The sequence below is a fragment of the Elephantulus edwardii genome, unplaced genomic scaffold (assembly GCF_000299155.1).
Source record: "Elephantulus edwardii isolate Elephantulus edwardi_28Jun2011 unplaced genomic scaffold, EleEdw1.0 scaffold00267, whole genome shotgun sequence".
NCBI classification, from domain to species: Eukaryota; Metazoa; Chordata; class Mammalia; order Macroscelidea; family Macroscelididae; genus Elephantulus; species Elephantulus edwardii.
The window spans coordinates 471811-489366 of record NW_006400017.1 but is presented as its reverse complement, the minus strand read 5'-3'; the positions used below and the strand labels follow the sequence as shown (position 1 = coordinate 489366).

Sequence of the window (17556 nt, the reverse complement as noted above, 5' to 3'; positions counted from 1 at the left end):
GCCCCAGTGATGGGCTGCCTGTGGTTTCCTGCCAACAACTGTTTCCGGAGGCCAGCAGCCCAGGAGGAGCCAGAAGGGGCAGCAGGCGGGGCCTGGGTGGCCCCCTCGGGCCCGCCCCCATCTGACTTGGGGAATTTATTCGTCCACGGGAGCGCTGGCCTGAACCATCGCCTGCACTGGCCAAAAACTGCTCTGACCACCTACGGGCTCACCACTCGGCCCAGGCTCCTGCAGCCTGACCTCTGCCCGCATCCGTTCCACCTGTCCTGCCTGAGGGGTTGGGAGTTCCCCCCGAAGGCCAGCCGTGGTTGTGGTGTGACACCCCACTTATCTGGTGCGGGGAGGGGGGGGTCGTTGTCAGCCCCTCTCCGGGCCGCCATGGCGCGGCGGCTGCAGGACGAGCTGGCCGCCTTCTTCTTCGAGTATGACACTCCCCGCATGGTGCTCGTGCGCAACAAGAAGGTGGGCATCATCTTCCGACTGATCCAGCTCGTCGTCTTGGTCTACGTGGTTGGGTGAGTCTGGGTTCCATCCCGCTGTCCTTTCACATCACCCCCAAACCTGGGTCTGTGCTCAGCTCTGGGATACTCCCCATGATGCTAGGGAGACCCTTTCCTCTGTATCCACTGGAATATATTCCTAATAAACCCCCACGGCTGTCCAAAAGGAGTGGACAAAGCTGCTAACTGCTGACATGGGGGCCTTGAGGCAGAAGTGAAAGCCTGGCCCAGGGCTGATGGTGAGCTGGAGTCTCTGCCGCACTAAGTGTTGGTTGCTCCTTGACAGGATGTGTGACATTTGAGGCCAGGCCCCCTGCCTCCCCCCCCTCAAGACCACACTCACGTGGCCCTTCCACCTCTGATCTCCTCTCAACCCTGGGTGCTCCTCAGAAACAGATCCACACCCACCTTACAGGCCAGAGAGGACCAAGCTCTGCGGCCACCGTCCCTTCCGTGGCTGAGGCCCCTGGAGTGGAGAAAAGGCGTTTTGGTGGAGCAATGGTTAAGAGCAGCTGCAAATGGAAAGCAGCCACCAGCTGATCCACGGGAGCAAAGACCTGGTTATCTGTCCCCGTAAAGGTTACAGCCTTGGAAACCCCACTGGGCGGTTCTGGACGACAGAACTGTCATCTGAGGTCATTGTGCATTTGAATCCACTCATCAGCCCACAGCAGCAGAGCAGAGAAAACTGCAGGTTCTGAAGTCCTGGTCCTTCATGGTGCTCAGACAGCGGCCTGAGGTCTGCTCTGGTCCCAGGGATGACAAGCCCCCTTCTAGGTGTCTCAACCACTCTCACAGTTCCCAGAGCACAGGCTCGGGGGTGGGGTGGGGGGAAGACCTTGTAGCCTGACTGTCCTGGGAGTCAAGACAGGTCTGACAGTGGCTTCACATATGTGTTGTGTGAGTACACGTGTGTGTCCTACCCACAACTCTGTTGCTCTTGTGCCTTCATGTGACCAGACTTGTCACACGAGTGGATGTGTCCTGAGGAGTGTGCCTTGTGGTGGGGGCATCATATCCATTCATGTTGACTCTGCAGATGGCCTCTAGATGCCTGAGGGACACTGAGGGGGCTCTGGCTCTTCTGGGGCCCCAGGGCTGCCTAACAGTCTTGGTCTGACTTTGCTGCTTCCTCTGGTCTATGGACAATGAATAAGGATGACAGAAGAACTAAAGCTTTTGCACTGTGGTGCTGGAGAAGAGAACTGACTAGCCCACGAACGACCAAAAGAACAAATAAGTCTATCTTAGAGGAAGTGCAACCAGGGTGTTCCTCAGAGTCACGCACAGTGGAATGTCATCTTACATACTCTGGGCGTTTTGTCAGGAGGGGTTTTGTTGTTGTTAGGTGTCACTGAGTTGAGTACAACTCATAACAACCCTATGAACGACAGATCTGAACCCTGCCCTATCCTGTGCAATCATTATGATCTCTGATATTCTTGAGCCCATTGCTACAGTCACTGTGTCAGTCTATCTCATTGAGGGTCGTCCTCTCTTTCATTAATCCTCCACCTTTCCAAGCATGCTGTTCCTCTCTAAGAAATAGTCTCTTCTAGCAAAATGCCCTAAGTATGTGAGACGATGCTTGCCTCTAAGGACCACACTGGCTGCGCTTTCCAAGACATGAGTATCTGTTTGTTCCTTTGGCCGTCCCTGGGATATTCAGTGCTCTTCTCCAACACCACAGAAAAAAAGCATCAGTTCTTCTTCTGTCGTCATTACTTATTGTCCAGCTTTCAGATGCAAAGCAGATGATTGAATAGAAAGGCTAGTCTTTGGGAAAAGACATCATTGCCACAGTGACTTTAACAGTGGGCTTAAGCTATCAGAGATGGTGAGGAAAGCAGAGAATAGGGCAAGGTTCCGATCTGTTGTTTGCAGGTCCCTGGAAGTCTTGGCTGAAATTCAGTATCTAACAGCAGCTTGTCTATTGCTGTTGGCACAAGCCAGGACTGCTGAATGGAGCCAATCAGGTGGGCCAGCCAGGAGCCCAAACAGTGACAACATGGTCCTGGTCACCCCAGAGTTTCTGATATCCAAAATGTCCTTTGCTCTCACCCCATGTAGTCTCAAGACCCCATCAAGTCCACAGAGCTGGTTGAGCTGGGGCCAGGACTAGCCTTTGGACACCTCTTTTGCCACTGCGTCTGTACCATTCACAAGCCACTTTTACATCAGGGGTCTTATCTGAGCTTTGAGGGAGCCTGAGTTCCCAAGAGGAGCAATGGTCTTCCTGAATCACACAGCAGATGGACAGCGAATCCAGGGTGATAGCTGAGACCTCCTGACCCTGAGGCCTCAGCTCTGCCTCTGGGAAACCATTGTAATGGGGACCCTGGTGCTGTGATGGCAGCCCAGGACAGATGTAGAAGTCCACCACCCTCCGCTTCTCTCCTGACCTTGTCTGGAAGAGAGAGATTGCCCGCTCAGACCCAGCTGCCTGTTGCCCTGTAAGACTGGGAGGATGTTATGCTTGCTATATCCTCAGGTCTGCTTCCAGACTGTCATTTGCAAACAATGCCAAAGCCTTTCCACATTCGGACTGCAAAGCGTCAGAGTGGAAGGGGCAGGCCACTTGTGTTCCGTGCCCCAGGTCCTATCACAATTTGGCCCTGAATAACATACCTTCAATAATGGGGGCATCACTACCCCTGTCTTCCCGAGATGTCCTATTCAGATCCCAAATAGTGATCTTCCTTGATGTTAGTGATGACAGATGTCAGCTAGTAAGAGGCAGATTTGAACCCAAATCTATACAGCTTCAAAGCCAAGCTTGATGTCCTGGAAATGAAGAAGCCTCAGGAGGGAAGGAACGTCAGCCTGCCTAAGTCACGCAGCAGCCCTGCCACCCCACCTGACTCCACTCAAGCCCAGGTTTCTGGCTTTAGTTAGGGCTGCAGCTCGTGTTGTCTCTGGCGCCCTCATCTGGCCAGTTCTCAGTGTTGCACCGAATCCTCAGGAACCAGCATCTACAGACCAAGAATTCAGGCCAAGCCTTTTTTCTGTTCTGTTACACGGGGACGGGGTGAAAAAACACCCATCTACAGACCAAGCACAACAATTTAGTCTTTCCTAAAGAGAGATGGGGCCCTACTCACATATCTGTCTGAACGTCTGGTCCTGTGGCTGTTGGAGGAAGGACAGAGAGGACTACGAGGGAAGAGACAGAAACCTTCAGCCCGAGAGACAGGATACAGCCAGGCAGAGAGAGAACCCCCACCCCCTGAGGCCAAGAGACAGGACACAGCCAGGAGTGAGAGGAATAGACTCACAGAACTGGCCTGAAGGACAGGTATTAGGTAGTAACAACTTGCATGAACACCTCAGCAGCTCAGTGCTGGTGTAATGAACCACCAGACCAATACTGTGTATGGGTTAGCAGTGCTAACTGTGTTCTTGTGTACCATCAAATTGGAACCGACCCATAGCTGACCCTCCAGCAGATTTTCAGAGACAGTTAATTGCATGGGAGAAGACTGCCCATTTTTCTCCCACAGAGCAACTGGTGGATTTGAACTCACTGCCTTTGGGGTTGCAGCAGAGTTTCTTGCCACTAGGCTACCAGAGCTCCTTTGATGAAGGGAGATTTAGAGATGAAGAGAGTTACTGAGACAGGTGAAAAGGGCTGCTGAGGGCCCAATAGAGTACAGGGACAGTGAATGAGGCCAGGTCTTTATATAGGGGGTCAGGGGCAGGGTAGCTGGGCTGAGGCTCTGGGGAGGGGTGGGCTGAGCTGAGTCATCACTCAGGGGACCCAAAGTGGTCTCATTTAGAGCTGTTCAAGGAGCTCTGGCTACACAGTTCATAGGGAGTCACATTGTTAACCCAAGAGAAGATCCTCCCTGTTGGTTCACGTGTACCAGTGACTCCTCGGGGCAATGATGGGCGGTCTCCTCCTGTGCAATTTTACAGCCTGTGAAAACCCAACAGCAATGAGTTAAGTTTCCTTGGAGGTCGTGAGCTTTCTGTCCCTGGAAGTATTCAAACAATGGGCTGCAAGTGTGTAAGGTGCAATTATCCTTAGAAGATTCTTTAAACTTGAAAGTCCGAACTTGACAAGGTACAGGCTTATGCTAATGAGTGTCCTGTGATATGTCTCTTCCCGGGGCAGGGACTCTGGTTGGGGAGGAGTGGGGTGTCTGGCAGCCCACACTGGAAGATCTCCAAGGGGTTTGTGAATACTGCTTACGGGGGGGGGGGGGAAGGCAGGGAAGGCTTCCTGGAAGAGGTGACAGGGTAGAACCAGCCATGTTCAAAGGCCTGGAGACTGGAGGCTGGGCAAATCTGCTCTTGGGTCCCTTAGAGACCCCTCATGGAGATCCTGGGGTCCCCTCCTCCCAGTAGATCCCAGCGCACTCCAATTAGGGTCGAGTTGGACTGCGATTTATGGCAATCCACGTGTCAGAGCAGAGCTGTCCTCCATAGCAGATCACCAGGCCTGTCTCCTGAGCTGCCCTCAGATAAACACAAACATCCAACATTTCCGTTAACAGCCACATATCTTCACCACGGAACCACCCAGAGCCTCCCCTAGTGATAAGGACAGAGACAGGCTGTCCCTGAGAGAAGTTCACCCAGGCAGCATTTCTACTGCATCTTCTTGCTGCATCTTCTTGCTGGCCATGCTGTGTTCCTTGGGATGGTGAGGATGGTGTGGGGAGCTCACAGGGAGGGACAGAGAGAGAGGAGGTCTGTGGACACCTGCAGACGGTCTTGGCTGACTGAGAGGATGGGGTGTCATCATCACGGCCACGGGCCTGGGTCAGGGGGGCTCCTTTCATAGACAGATAAGCCAGGACTCCTTTAGTTTCCAGTGACCAAAGTAGGATTTGAATTGAATATAAAAGGAAGGAAGGGGGTATTGGTTCTGTGTGTAACTGGGCGATCTGTGTGTGTCTCTGTCTCACCTGGCTCCCGCATCGTAGGGGCACAGGAGGAAAAGCTTCTACGAGGAAATGAGGAGTCAGGCTGTTCGGTTCAATTATCTTTCTCATTAGGATGCAATACACATACCATGAAACGCACCCTTTTGAAGATACAGGTTAGTGGTTTTCAGTATATCCACAGAGTTGTGCAGCATTCACCATCCAATTCCAGAGTGTTCTCAAAAGAAACCCGTATCCCTTGCAGTCCCTCCCCTCCACCCCTCTCCACCACCTGCCTTGCCTGTTCTGGTCATGGAGTCCTATCATCTGTGGCCTTTGGTGTCTGGCTTCTCTCACTCAGTGTCGTGTTTTCAAGGTCCATCTGGTGTTGTAGCATGGATCAGGCTTCATTCATGCCACGTACATTCCAGTGTTGTTATACCGAGTAATGGCCCTTTGTGCGGATATACCACATTGGGCTACATGTTCATCAGTTGAAGGACACTTGGGTTGTTTTACTATGGGATGTTATGTCTAATACTGTTAGGAATATTAATTTACAAGTCTTGTGTGAACATATGTTTTCGTTTCTCCCGCTTATATAACTAGGAGTGGTCATGTGGTGGTTCTATAATCATTCTAAAAGCTGCCAGGGGCTGGGGGAGGGGGGAAGCTGCCAGACTGTTTCCAAAGGTTCTCCTTGGGTTTGAGGTACAGGTGAGATGCAGCAGGCCATTGGAGATGTAAATATTTGTGTAAGTTCCTGGAGTGCAGAGTTTTGTTTACGTCTGTATTTTCAATGCTTAGAATATAGTATTATTGCACACAATAAACCACAGAAAACCAAAGCCAATCATGGTCTGGCTGATTCTGACTCATGCTGACCTCATATGTTGCAGAATAGAGCTGCTTCACAGAGTTTTTTAAACATGGATTCCAGTGGCAGTCATTAAGTGCTGGGCTGCTAACCAACAGATGGGTGGTTCAAAACCACCAGATGCTCCGAGAGAGAGAATGATGTGGCAGTCTGCTTTCATAACTATCAGAGCCTTGGAAACCATATGGGGCAGTTCCACTCTGTCCTATGGAGTCACCTTAGGTCAGAATTAGCCCAATGGCAGGGAGTGTGTAGTGTTTTCAGAAGCAGATCTTCAGGTCTTTCTTCCAAGGCACCTCTGCCTGGGTTCAAACCACCAACTTCCCACTTAGTAGTCAAGTGTTTAACCATTTGCTCCATCCGGGGACTCCTTGCACCTAATAGTTGCTATGTTATTATTGTTGTTGTTGTGTGCCATCGAGTCACGACCAACTCATAGCTGACCCCCCAGCAGGTTTTCAGAGCCAGTTAATGGTATGGGAATAGACTATCCATCCTTCTCCCACTGAGCAGCTGGTGGATTCGAATCAGGTACCTTTGGGAATACAGCACAACTTCTTGCCACTAGGCCACCAGAGCTTTCTTTTTTTAAAAATTTTTTTTTCCACCAGAGCTTTCTTGCACATAAATATCTCAATAAAAAATATTTGTAAAATAACTAAATGATCATGTGAAATTGAGTCTCAGAGGAAGGCACAGAACTAGAGATAGACATTTGGGGAGCACTGTGTGTCCTTGCTAGCTCATGGGGAGTTCTTCCTGTGCTGAAAACGGAATCCAGGATTAGGGGGGTGGGTCAGTATTTAAAGAGTAATCAATGAAGGAAGACTTGAGACAGAGAAAAGGTTTATTTATAAAATGCCTGCTACATGCCACACTCTACTAATTCTTATGAAGAGAGCGTATCAAAATTACCCTCTAAAGAGTTACTGGGACTCTTTCTCCCCCTAGGTAACTCTGAAGGCCTAGTGGGTAAAGAGCTGCACTACCAACTCAAAGGCATGCAATTCGAATCCACCAGCTGCTCCTGGTGGTGGTGGGGGGGGGGGATGGGCCTCTCTTGCTGTGATCTGCTGCCTCTGAGACCCCCCCTGGAGGGTCAGCTGTGGGAGTGAGTCAGTAACTCCCTCACTCCCTGGGGTCCAGCCCAGTGCTCAGCACATTGTAGGTAAATACTTGTTGCTAAAATATTTGTCGAAGAAACAGTGCCTTTACGGTCAGGTTTATTATCTCTGTTTTGTTATTGTGCCATAAACTCAGAATCAACCATCCAGTGGGTTTTCAGAGTCTATAAATTGCACAGAAAGAGATTGCCCATCTTTCTCCCAAGGAGCAGCTGGTGGATTTGAACTACATGCCTTTGGATTAGCAGTGCAACCAACCCCTTACCATTAGACCACCAGAGAGCCCCCTCACCTCAGTGCTCAGAGAGGAGTAACCTCTAGCCTGAAGTCACCCCACCTGTGACCCCACAGGCCACTCATTGGCTTCTTAGCCTTTCCCACCAGAGGTCACCAGAAAATAGAGACCCAGGACAGTGTGTTGCTGAGACCAGGGTAAAAGGATGGGAAAAGGAGTTCTGAAGGGATTGGACTGGTGAAGATCTGCTGGTGGTCTTGGGATCATGTGCCTGTGGTGGTCTTCCCAGGGTGGTGACATCGAGGGCAGGTTAAAGAGGGCCTGGCTTTGGAGGGTCAGTCAGGGCAGCCACAGGGGAAGGCAGGCCTGACGCCACGAGTGGTTCTATTCTTATCAGAACCGAGGTCACTGATGCCAGATTTGACTTTTCCCTTTGACCCTCAAGACCGAGAGCCCCAAGAGGCAGACAGACCCTGGGAACGTTGCTCCTTCCCGGCCTCGGCGTGGCTTACTGTTCCTTCTGAGCCCTTTGTGCCAGCTGGCCAGAGGGCACCTTCAGCCTGGGGCTCCCTGCCCAGCCTCTGACACCTGCGAAGGATGCTGCCCAGCCTGTTTCCCCATCTCCGTTAGAAGGACTTGGGGGAACAAAGGGCAAATGCTGCAGAACAGGGAGCAGCTGCCCTGTCGTCCACCAACAGCCCCTTCAAGCTTGAGCATGGAATCAGAGGCCTTCCTGGAGGAAGGGGCAAGAAGGGTGAGGGTGATGCTTGACATGCCCACATTCCTGATTGGGAGAAGCCTGACTTCAGCCTCAGGACTTTCATGCCTCAGCTGTCATGTAAGACCTGCAGGAGGCAGCAGTGACCACCATTTATGACTCCTGGGGAGGCCTGTGGTTTAGTTCTGCTGTCAGACTGGGCGGGGCTTGGGAAGGAAGGAGGTGGGCTATGGAAGGGGTCCATTAGTGTCAGGGAGGCAATCCCTCGCGAGCTAGCAGTGGCTGGAGACTACAAGGCCAAGCTCCTGTTGCCTGAGCTCTGGAGATGGTGTGTCTAGTAGCGGATTGTGCACCACCAGTGGCTCTTAGGGGAAACAACGAGCAATCTCCTCTTAACATGATTCATCAGGAGGAAGAGGAGCCGTCTCATCTCTTCATGAGGGTTCGCTGTGAGTTGGAACCCCCGCTTGAATGCAGAGAGTTTTTGCGCTGTGGGAGCAGGACGGGGAGTAGGCTGCATGGGGCTCAGCTGGGACAGGAAGACTGAGCGGCTGAGCGTGCATAAAACAAGCCCACAGTTGTGCTCACAGATTTGTCCTGGAAACCTCCAGCTAAACACCAGATGGGCGCCAAGGACACCCACACTCACCCTCAACTGCGACACACACACACACAGTTACCTTGAATGTTACATGAAGGCTCTTGTCTAATGTAAGGGACCCGTAACCGAGAGAGGAGTTTTCTCCAGGACTCCCAATCTTAAGCAACAGAACTCAAACCCAAATGGCCTTAAACAAAGAGAATCTATTGACTCATGTACATGAAAAGCCCAAAAGCGTATTTGAAGTAGTTCCTACTTCAGGCATGTCTGGATCCAGGTACTCAAAAAAGACCACCAGGACTCTGCCCACCCCCACCCTCCTGCTCTGGCTTCCCTCTGGTTTGGCTCTGTGACCATGATTGCTCTGTGAAGTTGCCGAGATGACTGACCACAGTGATGAACTTGAAGTCTCCTTGCTTACTCTCCCAGCAGAGAAGATGCCTTTTTCCAAGTAATACTCGGAAAAATCCTGACCTCACTATTGATACGCCTCGGGTGTTACACCAATCACTGTTGCCAACGGGATGGAATACTCACTGGGTGGGAAGTCCTTCATCAGTGCAGGCTGAACCTCAAAAACTGAAACTGGAGGACCCAAAAGAGCAGGGGTTCATAAAGTGAACAAGGGAAGGACAAAACTGCCCAAGGAGTCAGGGAGGCCACCACCCTGAGGCCATTCTCACAGAGGCCTCGGTTAGGGTGAAGGACTAGATGTTAGAAACCCTTGGGGTGGTCACTTGACCCTCTGTTTCCTGCCCTAGCATGGTTGAAACAATAATAATGCCTAATGTGGTAAGAGAACTGGACAATGACTAGGGATGATAGTAAGAGAATTGATGCCTTTGAGCTGTGGTGCTGGAGAAGAGTATTGAATATATTATCATGGACTGCCAGGAGAACAAACGTGTTCGTCCTTGAGAGGATGAAACCAAGCTGTTCCTCAGAGGCAAGAATTCTGAGGCTTCGTCTGACATACTTTGGGCATGTTGCAAAGCAGGGTCAATCCTTGGAGAGGGACATCATGCTTGGAAGGGTGGAGGGACGGTGCAGGAGAGGAAGACCCTCAGTGAGATGGATTGATTCAGTAACTGGGGTAATGAGGGTAGGTGTGTCAGAGACAGTAAAGTTGGCACAGGATAGACAGGTTTCAGGACTGTTGTACATAGAGTCGCTATGAGTCGCAAGAGACTCAATGACACATAACAACAACCATAACAATATTGTAAGAATCTGCACTGCAGTCCCAAAGGCACATAGTTCAAATCTACCAGCTATTCCGTGGAAGAAGGATGTGCATTCTCCTTTCATGTGATTAACTGCTTCTGAAAACCCACTGGAGGGGCAGCTATGGGTCTGTTTCAATTCAATAATACACAAGAGCAATGTCTGTGTAACCCTTGGGATCTATGGGTGGTACAACGGTTAAGTGCTCAGGTGCAACTGAAAGGTTGGCGGTTCAAGTTCACCCAAAGGTACCTTGGAAGAAAGGCCTAGAGAGATTGACTTTAGAAAAATCAGTCCTTATGCACACCTATGTTTATCGCAGCTTTGTTCACAATAGCAAGGAGTTAGAAACAACCGAAATGCCCATCAACAAACGAATGGATAGAGAAGCTGTGGTATATTCACACAATGGAATACTACGCTGCATTGAAAAACAAGGAACTCATGCAATATTGTTCAAAATGGGTGACCCTGGAGGACATCATGCTGTGTGAAATATCTCAGTTGCAAAGGGACAAATACTGCATGGTGCCACTATTATAAAACAGGACTGCCATCGGGGTTGGGGGGAGACTGAGAAAGATGGGATAAATAATAATGTTTACTGCCTTGAAACAGATGAGGGAGAAAACTATTTAAAAGTAATATGTGATTAAGGTATTTTTGTCATGACAGGAGTCAGAGTGAAGACTGCATAATGGAGTGGACCTGGGGGAGGGTTTGTAAAACAATGAAAGAATTTTTCTTTTACTTTTCAAAGAGAAGAGTGTACTGGGGGGAAAGGTTGGGAGGGGTGAAAAGTGCAACAATGAATGAATGAATGGAAATCCAAAGTATCTGTAAATTTTCATTGAAATTAAAAAAAGAAAAATCAGTCCTTAAAATCACATGGAGCACATTTCTATTCTGAAATACATGGAGTTGCCATGAAACAGATTGTAACTGAAGTATATAACTTGCCAGACCACAAACTGTGGGGTCAGGAGTTTGAACCCACCAGGCAGTCAGTCCACTGCAGAAAGCAGTCTCTTCCCATACAGATTTACAGCCTCAGAAACATTCTGATAGAAGGTCACTATGAATTGGAGCTCACTGAACAGCCCTGGGTTTGAATTTTGAGTTGGTTGTATCTATAGCCTTTACTTGGCCCAAAGGAGAAAGAAGGGAAGTCTCCCATGTGAGTTGTTGTTGTTGTTAAGTGCCATCGAGTTGCAGCCAACTCATAGCAACCCTATGAACGAAGTCCTAGACACTTCCTGTATGACTTTCGTCCTTCCTCCAGGTTCATAGGGTTTCCAGAGGCAAGTTGTTGTGGAAGTGGATGCCACTCCTGCTTCCAAGCTTGTTGTAATCGGGGAGCTTCACCAAACACTGTCCACTGTGGGTAACAGTATTTGGCTTCACAACAACCACGAGTTACCTCTGTACAGCAAGTGGAAAACCTGCTGGCGGGTCAGCTATGAGATGACTCTCACTTGATGGCAATGAATTTGAGTATGACTTGCTGTCAGTCCTCATTCTTTGTGCTTTCACATTTATTAACTCATGCGATTGAGAAAACTGAGGCCTGGAGAAATTGAATGACTCACCTCCAAACCTCTCAGGCCTCAGCTCTGCTGTTCTTTATGGCAGGTCCTTAGGAAAGAGGGTGGGCTGGCCTCATAAAGCTTGGTCTCCAGGCCTATCCTCCAGCCTCAGCAGGCCCCTGGTGTTGGAAAACATCTGAAAGACTCTCCCACTGAGTCTCTTTCCTGGACATTTGGCATTTTCATAGTGCACAGAATGGTGCATCTAGCCCAAGATGGAGCCTTAAGGCAGAGAGCCTCAGAAAGTCATCTGTGGGACAGAAAGAACATGGCATGTCCCAGAGATTCCAGAAAAAGACAAAACTAGTTGCTCCTGTGCTGTACACTAACTTGTCTCCCTTCAAAATACATGTTGGAACCGTAACTTCTATCCCTGGAGGATACTGGACTGCCAGAGGACGAACACATCTGTCTTAGAAGATATACCGCCAGAGTGCTCCTTAAGAGTGAAGATGGCAAGACTTCCTCTCACGTCCTTTGTTATTTGACTTTTATTACATAAAAATAATGCGAAGGGAAAACCTTAGGAATCATCTGTGCTTGTTTTCATAGATAGAAAACTCTAAGATCTTACTCATCAACGGGTTGAATGATTCCTTTTTTAGAGGCATAAATACCATGCAAAAATTTTCATATATTCTTGTTTTTAACTGGCATGGCTTGCTGAATTAAAGCAGTTGAATTTAATACAAATTCAGTGTGTATTGTTTCCTTTAAGAATTAACTCATCTCGTCCAGAATGTCCCTTTCAGAATTAACTCATCTTAAAAAAAAAGAAAAAAAAAAGAATTAACTCATCTTGTCCAGAATAAGAAGTACCTTAAAGAGGACTGGGGGAGGGGGAGGAAAAGGGTGGGAGGAGGAAAATTGTGTAACAATGAATGAATATTTTTTTAAAAAGAAAGTGAATTGAGGGAAGGGTTGGGAAGAAAATGTTCAACAATGAATGGATGAAAATTCAACTTTTCTGTAAACTTTTGTTACACTAACAATTTAAATAAAATTTTAAAAAAATAATAATTAACTCATCTTTCTGGACCTGAGAGACTGAACAAACATCTGGCCTCATCTGAATCCTATCGATGTACTTTTCACCTGAGAATTTTTGCATTTCTCTTGTTCATGAGGAAGGCGGGCACATCCTTTATATCAGCAGTCCAGCGTGGCACCCTTGATCATGCCCTTGACTGTGTACATGACTACAGATTGTGTAAACTGAAGCCAGTTCCTGTCTGCTTCCTCCCCATTTGTCAGTGGAAGCCACTTCTTTTTCTTTGTAAGGAGACGAAGTCCCCCATCAAGGCTACTCTAGGGCCTTCCCGGCCATTGTGAATCTAACAGTGATGTCGACATTTCTGGAATTTCAACATGCTGATTGCTGAGAATGGGTCTTCATTCTTGAAGTAGATATAGCAAAAAGCCGTCTCAAGTACTTTGGACATATTCTAAAAGAGACAAGTTCCTGGAGAAGGACATCATGCTTGGAAAAGTAGAAGGTCATTGAAAAAGAGGGAGACCTTCGATGAAATGGATTGGCACAGTGGTTGCCAGGTTACAACATAGCAGTGATGTTATGAGAACAGTGAGGACGGTGGGGAACCCGTCACTGTAGGGAGGATGGTGGGGAACCCGTCAGTGTAGGGAGGATGGTGGGGGAGCGGTCAGTGTGGGGAGGATGGTGGGGGACCAGTCAGTGTTTTGTTTTGTATACTTAGCATCCCTATGAGATGAATGGACTCAACTCTACCTAACAATAAATGTCTAGAAAGAATCTCATTGGCTGATGGTCAGCATTTACCCTAGACCAAAGAGGAGGAGATAAAGAGAGACAGGGAACCCAGATTTGTGGAAAGAGAATAATGAGAATGTTAACACATTGTGAAAAGTATAAGCGGTGTCACTGAATCCTATGGTGTTAGTGTCGTCGACTGGCTCTGACTTACTATGACGGTGCCTAATAGAGCTAACCCGGTCTGATCCTGTGCCGTCCTCACAGTCTCTGCGATGTGTCAGCCCACTGTTGCAGTCACTGTGCACATTCATCTAGTGGAGAGTCTCTTTTTTAGCCAACAATCTCGACTTTCTCAAATATGATTCCTTTCTCCAGGGATTGGCCCCTCCTACCAACATGCCCAAAGCCTGGGAGATGAAGTCTCCCCATCTTTGCCTCTAAGGAGTGCTTTGGCTGCACTAGTTCCAAGGCAAAATTGTTCGTTCTTTTGGAAGTCTTTCTCTGTATTCCAAGACGTCCTGTTCCAACATTCAATATTCTTTGCCAGCACCACAAGTCAAAGGCAGCAACTCTTTTTGGTTTTCCTCGTTCATTATCCAACCTTCATATGCATATCAAGTGACATCTTTGCTATTTAGTACTTTAAACAGGTGCTTGGTAGCAGGTTGGCTAGATTGCTGCTTCCATGAGTGTTGACTATGGACCCAAGTAAAATAAAATCCTTGAAACTTCCATCTTTTCTTCATTTGCCATAATGTATCTTATTGGTCTACTTGTGAGGATTTTAAATTATTTATATTGAAGTATTATATACACTGAACGCTATATTTGAGCTTCATTAATAAGTAATTCACACCTTTTTCATTTTCTGCCTACAAAGTGTGTCATGTGCATATCACCAGAGTTTTCCTCCAATCCTGATGCCACGTTCTTTGTCTAGTCCAGCTTCTTGGATTACGTCTAAGCATACAGATTGAAAAAGTATGGCAAAAGGATAAAGCCTTGATGTATGCCTTTCCTATTTTAAACTATACAGTATCCCTTTGTTTTGTTCAAATGACTTCTTGGTCTATCTATAGACAGGCTCCGCAGGAGGACAATGAAGTATTCTGGGATGCTTATTCTTCTCAATTATTTATCCATATTTTATTATGATCCACACTGTTGAATGCCTTTGTATAGTCAATGAAACAGAAACAACATCTTTCTGATTTTCTCTGCTTTAATCCAAGATCCACCTGACAGCAGCAATGATAACCCTCATTCCTCAGCCTCTTCTGAAAGTTTCTTGCACTTCCCTAATGATGTGCTGCTTCAGCTGTTCTTTACTCAACTTCTGGAAGCTTTTGCATGTAATAGGATACTGTTCAATAATTTCTGCATTCTATCAGATTACCTTTTATTTTGAATGGGTACAAGTAAGGGTTTCTTCCAGTCAGCTGGGCAGACAGCTGTCTTCCAAATTTCTTATCATCGAGAGCTCCATTTGTTTGTTGAAATATCTTAATTGAACTCTGAAGGCTTATTTTTCAACAGTGGAACTTGGGCTTCTTCCTTTAGTACCATTAATCCTATGTTGTTATGTGTTGTCCAGTTGCCCGTGACTCATAGCGACCCCATGTACAACAGGTATGAAGCCTTCCCTGTCCTCAGCCAGTCTCCCTCACTCTGACACACCAACCCCCACTGCCTCAGTTACTGTATTAATCCATTCGGGGTCTTCCTCTCCTGCACTGTCCCTGCACCCTTCCAAGCATGATGTCCTTCTCCGAAAACCAGTCCCTCCTAACCATGTGCCCAATGTGTGTGAAATGGACCTTCATAATCCTAGCCTTAAAGGATAAATTTTGTTTCATCCTAAGACAGACCTATGTGTTTCCTTGGCAGTCCATGTTTTGTTCAAATCTCTTCTCCAGCATTACTACTCAAAGGTATTGATTCTTCTTCTGTCATCCTTACTCATTGTCCAGCTCTCTGATGCATAGTACACCTTAGTCTCTAGACTGACATCATTGCTTATTACTACTCTGGAGAGGTCTGTGACAGCAGATTTTCCCATTGAAATTCGTCTTTTGATTTCCTGACTGTTGGTATTAAGAGTCTTGATTGTGGAGCTGAGCAAGCTGTAATTGTTAACAACCTCAATCTCTTCTCCATCTATCATGGTACTGCCAATTGGCCCAGTAATGAGACTGACTTCTTGATGTTGAGTTTCAATACACCTCCTGTAATGGTTTGAGCTTCAACCAATTTTCTTTTATACAGTGACTCTAATTATTTTTCCATCTTCTTTTGGTACTTCCTGTATTGAATATTTTACCTGTAGAATCTTTGAGTCTTAAAACTCAAGGCTTGAATCTTTTCTTCAATTGTTTTTTCAATCTGAGAAATGCCTAAAATGGTCTTTCTTTCGGTTTTCTAACTCCAGGTCTTTTTCACACGTTTCATTAGGACGCTTTGCTTTGTGTTCTCAAGCTGTCCTTCGAAATCTACCCAGCTCTCTCCATCATTGTTTCCTTTTCCCTTAGCTTCTTTACATTCTAGAGAAAGGGCACGTCACAGAGTCTCTTCTGACGTCCATTTGGTTATTTCCCCCTCCCTTTCCTGTCTTTTTAATGGCCTTTTGCTTTCTTCATGGATGATGTCTCTGACGTCATCCCACAATTCATCTGGCCATTAGTGTTCAGTGCCTCAAGTCTGTTCTAGAGGTGGTTTTATATGGGGGTGGAATATACTATATTTTTATTCTGTGGGCTTGTTTCAATTATTTTTCTCAGCTCCAATTTGAATATATACGTGAGCAACTGATGGTCTGTTCCACAGTTGGCCCCAATCCCTGTTCTGACTGCTGATATTGAGCTTCTCCATGGTCTTGATCCCTGTGAATTCCACGTGTATAGTCCACATTTATGTTTTTTAAAAAAAATATTTGCCACCAATGAGTCACTGGTCATCCACTTTCCTTTCTATCACCAATGTCATATTTTCTAACTACCAATCCTTCTTTTTCGATAAATTACACAGAAATTGTTCAATGACAACCTAATTTGCTGTGCAATTCCCCCCCCAATATCACATCTGGGAATTGTTTTTTTAAAAATTTTTGTTCATGTATCCACTTCACTATAGTTGTTGTTACTTGCTTTTGAGTGAGAATCAACTCATAGTTGATTCCTTCAGCAGATTTTCAGAGGTTGTATATCGCATGGGAAGAGATTGCTTGTCTTTCTCCCATGGAACGAACAACAGGTGGATTTGAACTGCCTGCCTCTTTGGTTTGGCTGGGCAATTCCTTACCACTGAGCATATCTTAAACAAAATCACGTTTTTAAATTGTGATTTGCAAGAAACTCTGCAAAGCAAGATTTTGTATTTAACCATTCATGCACATTTTGTTTATAACATTAATTACAACACCCGTGATGTGACTGCACTCTTCCCACTTCCTCCCTGTTAGTCTCACTTCCATTATTCTTTCTATGCTATCCCTCCCTGCCTCTGGGCTTTACTCTTTTGACTTTATATGGTTGGTTATTCTAAGGCGTGAGTGTCTGCCTGGTGTTACAGGTCACATTATAGGCTAGTCTATTGTTGAGCTACAGGCGTGAGGTTTTTTCAGGTTTGAAGGTTGGCTAAGGGCAAGAGTCTTAGGGGTTCCACTAATCTCTATCACACCAGAAGGTCTGATTTTGGGGTATGGGGTTAGCAGCAAAACTCCCTATGGACTACCCACCCCACCAACTCTCTAAGTCGTGCCTTTTTAATATTCTTGAGTTTAAAACATTTCCCCCACTCTCCTCAAATTAAGCCAACCAGTTTTGAGATTAAAAGTAGATTAGACACAGAAGATAGATGCCATGTGGAGATTGCTGATGAATACCAGAAAAAATGTGAGAGAACTGAGATAAGAATTTTCCCCCAGAATGGAGAACCTTCTAGAGCCAGGGCCTTGACTTTGGACTTCTAACCTCCTCAACTGTGAGAAACGAAATCTCCCTTCATGAAATCTACCCATCATCAAGAATCTTGACATCAGTTCTGACTCGTCATGGCCTGTGATGTAGAGAAGACCTCCACTTCATAGGCGCTTT

At 47.0% G+C, this 17556-nt stretch overlaps 1 protein-coding gene across 1 annotated transcript in view; it reads left to right on the top strand.

Moving 5' to 3' along the window:
- Nucleotides 1-293: 293 nt before the first annotated feature.
- Nucleotides 294-17556, top strand: part of P2RX1 (purinergic receptor P2X, ligand-gated ion channel, 1) — a 27491-nt gene continuing 10228 nt past the window's right edge. The window contains exon 1 of the mRNA XM_006899792.1: nt 294-515. Within this exon, the coding sequence (XP_006899854.1) occupies nt 379-515 (137 nt within the window). The 5' untranslated portion in view covers nt 294-378. The remainder of the gene's footprint in view (nt 516-17556) is intronic.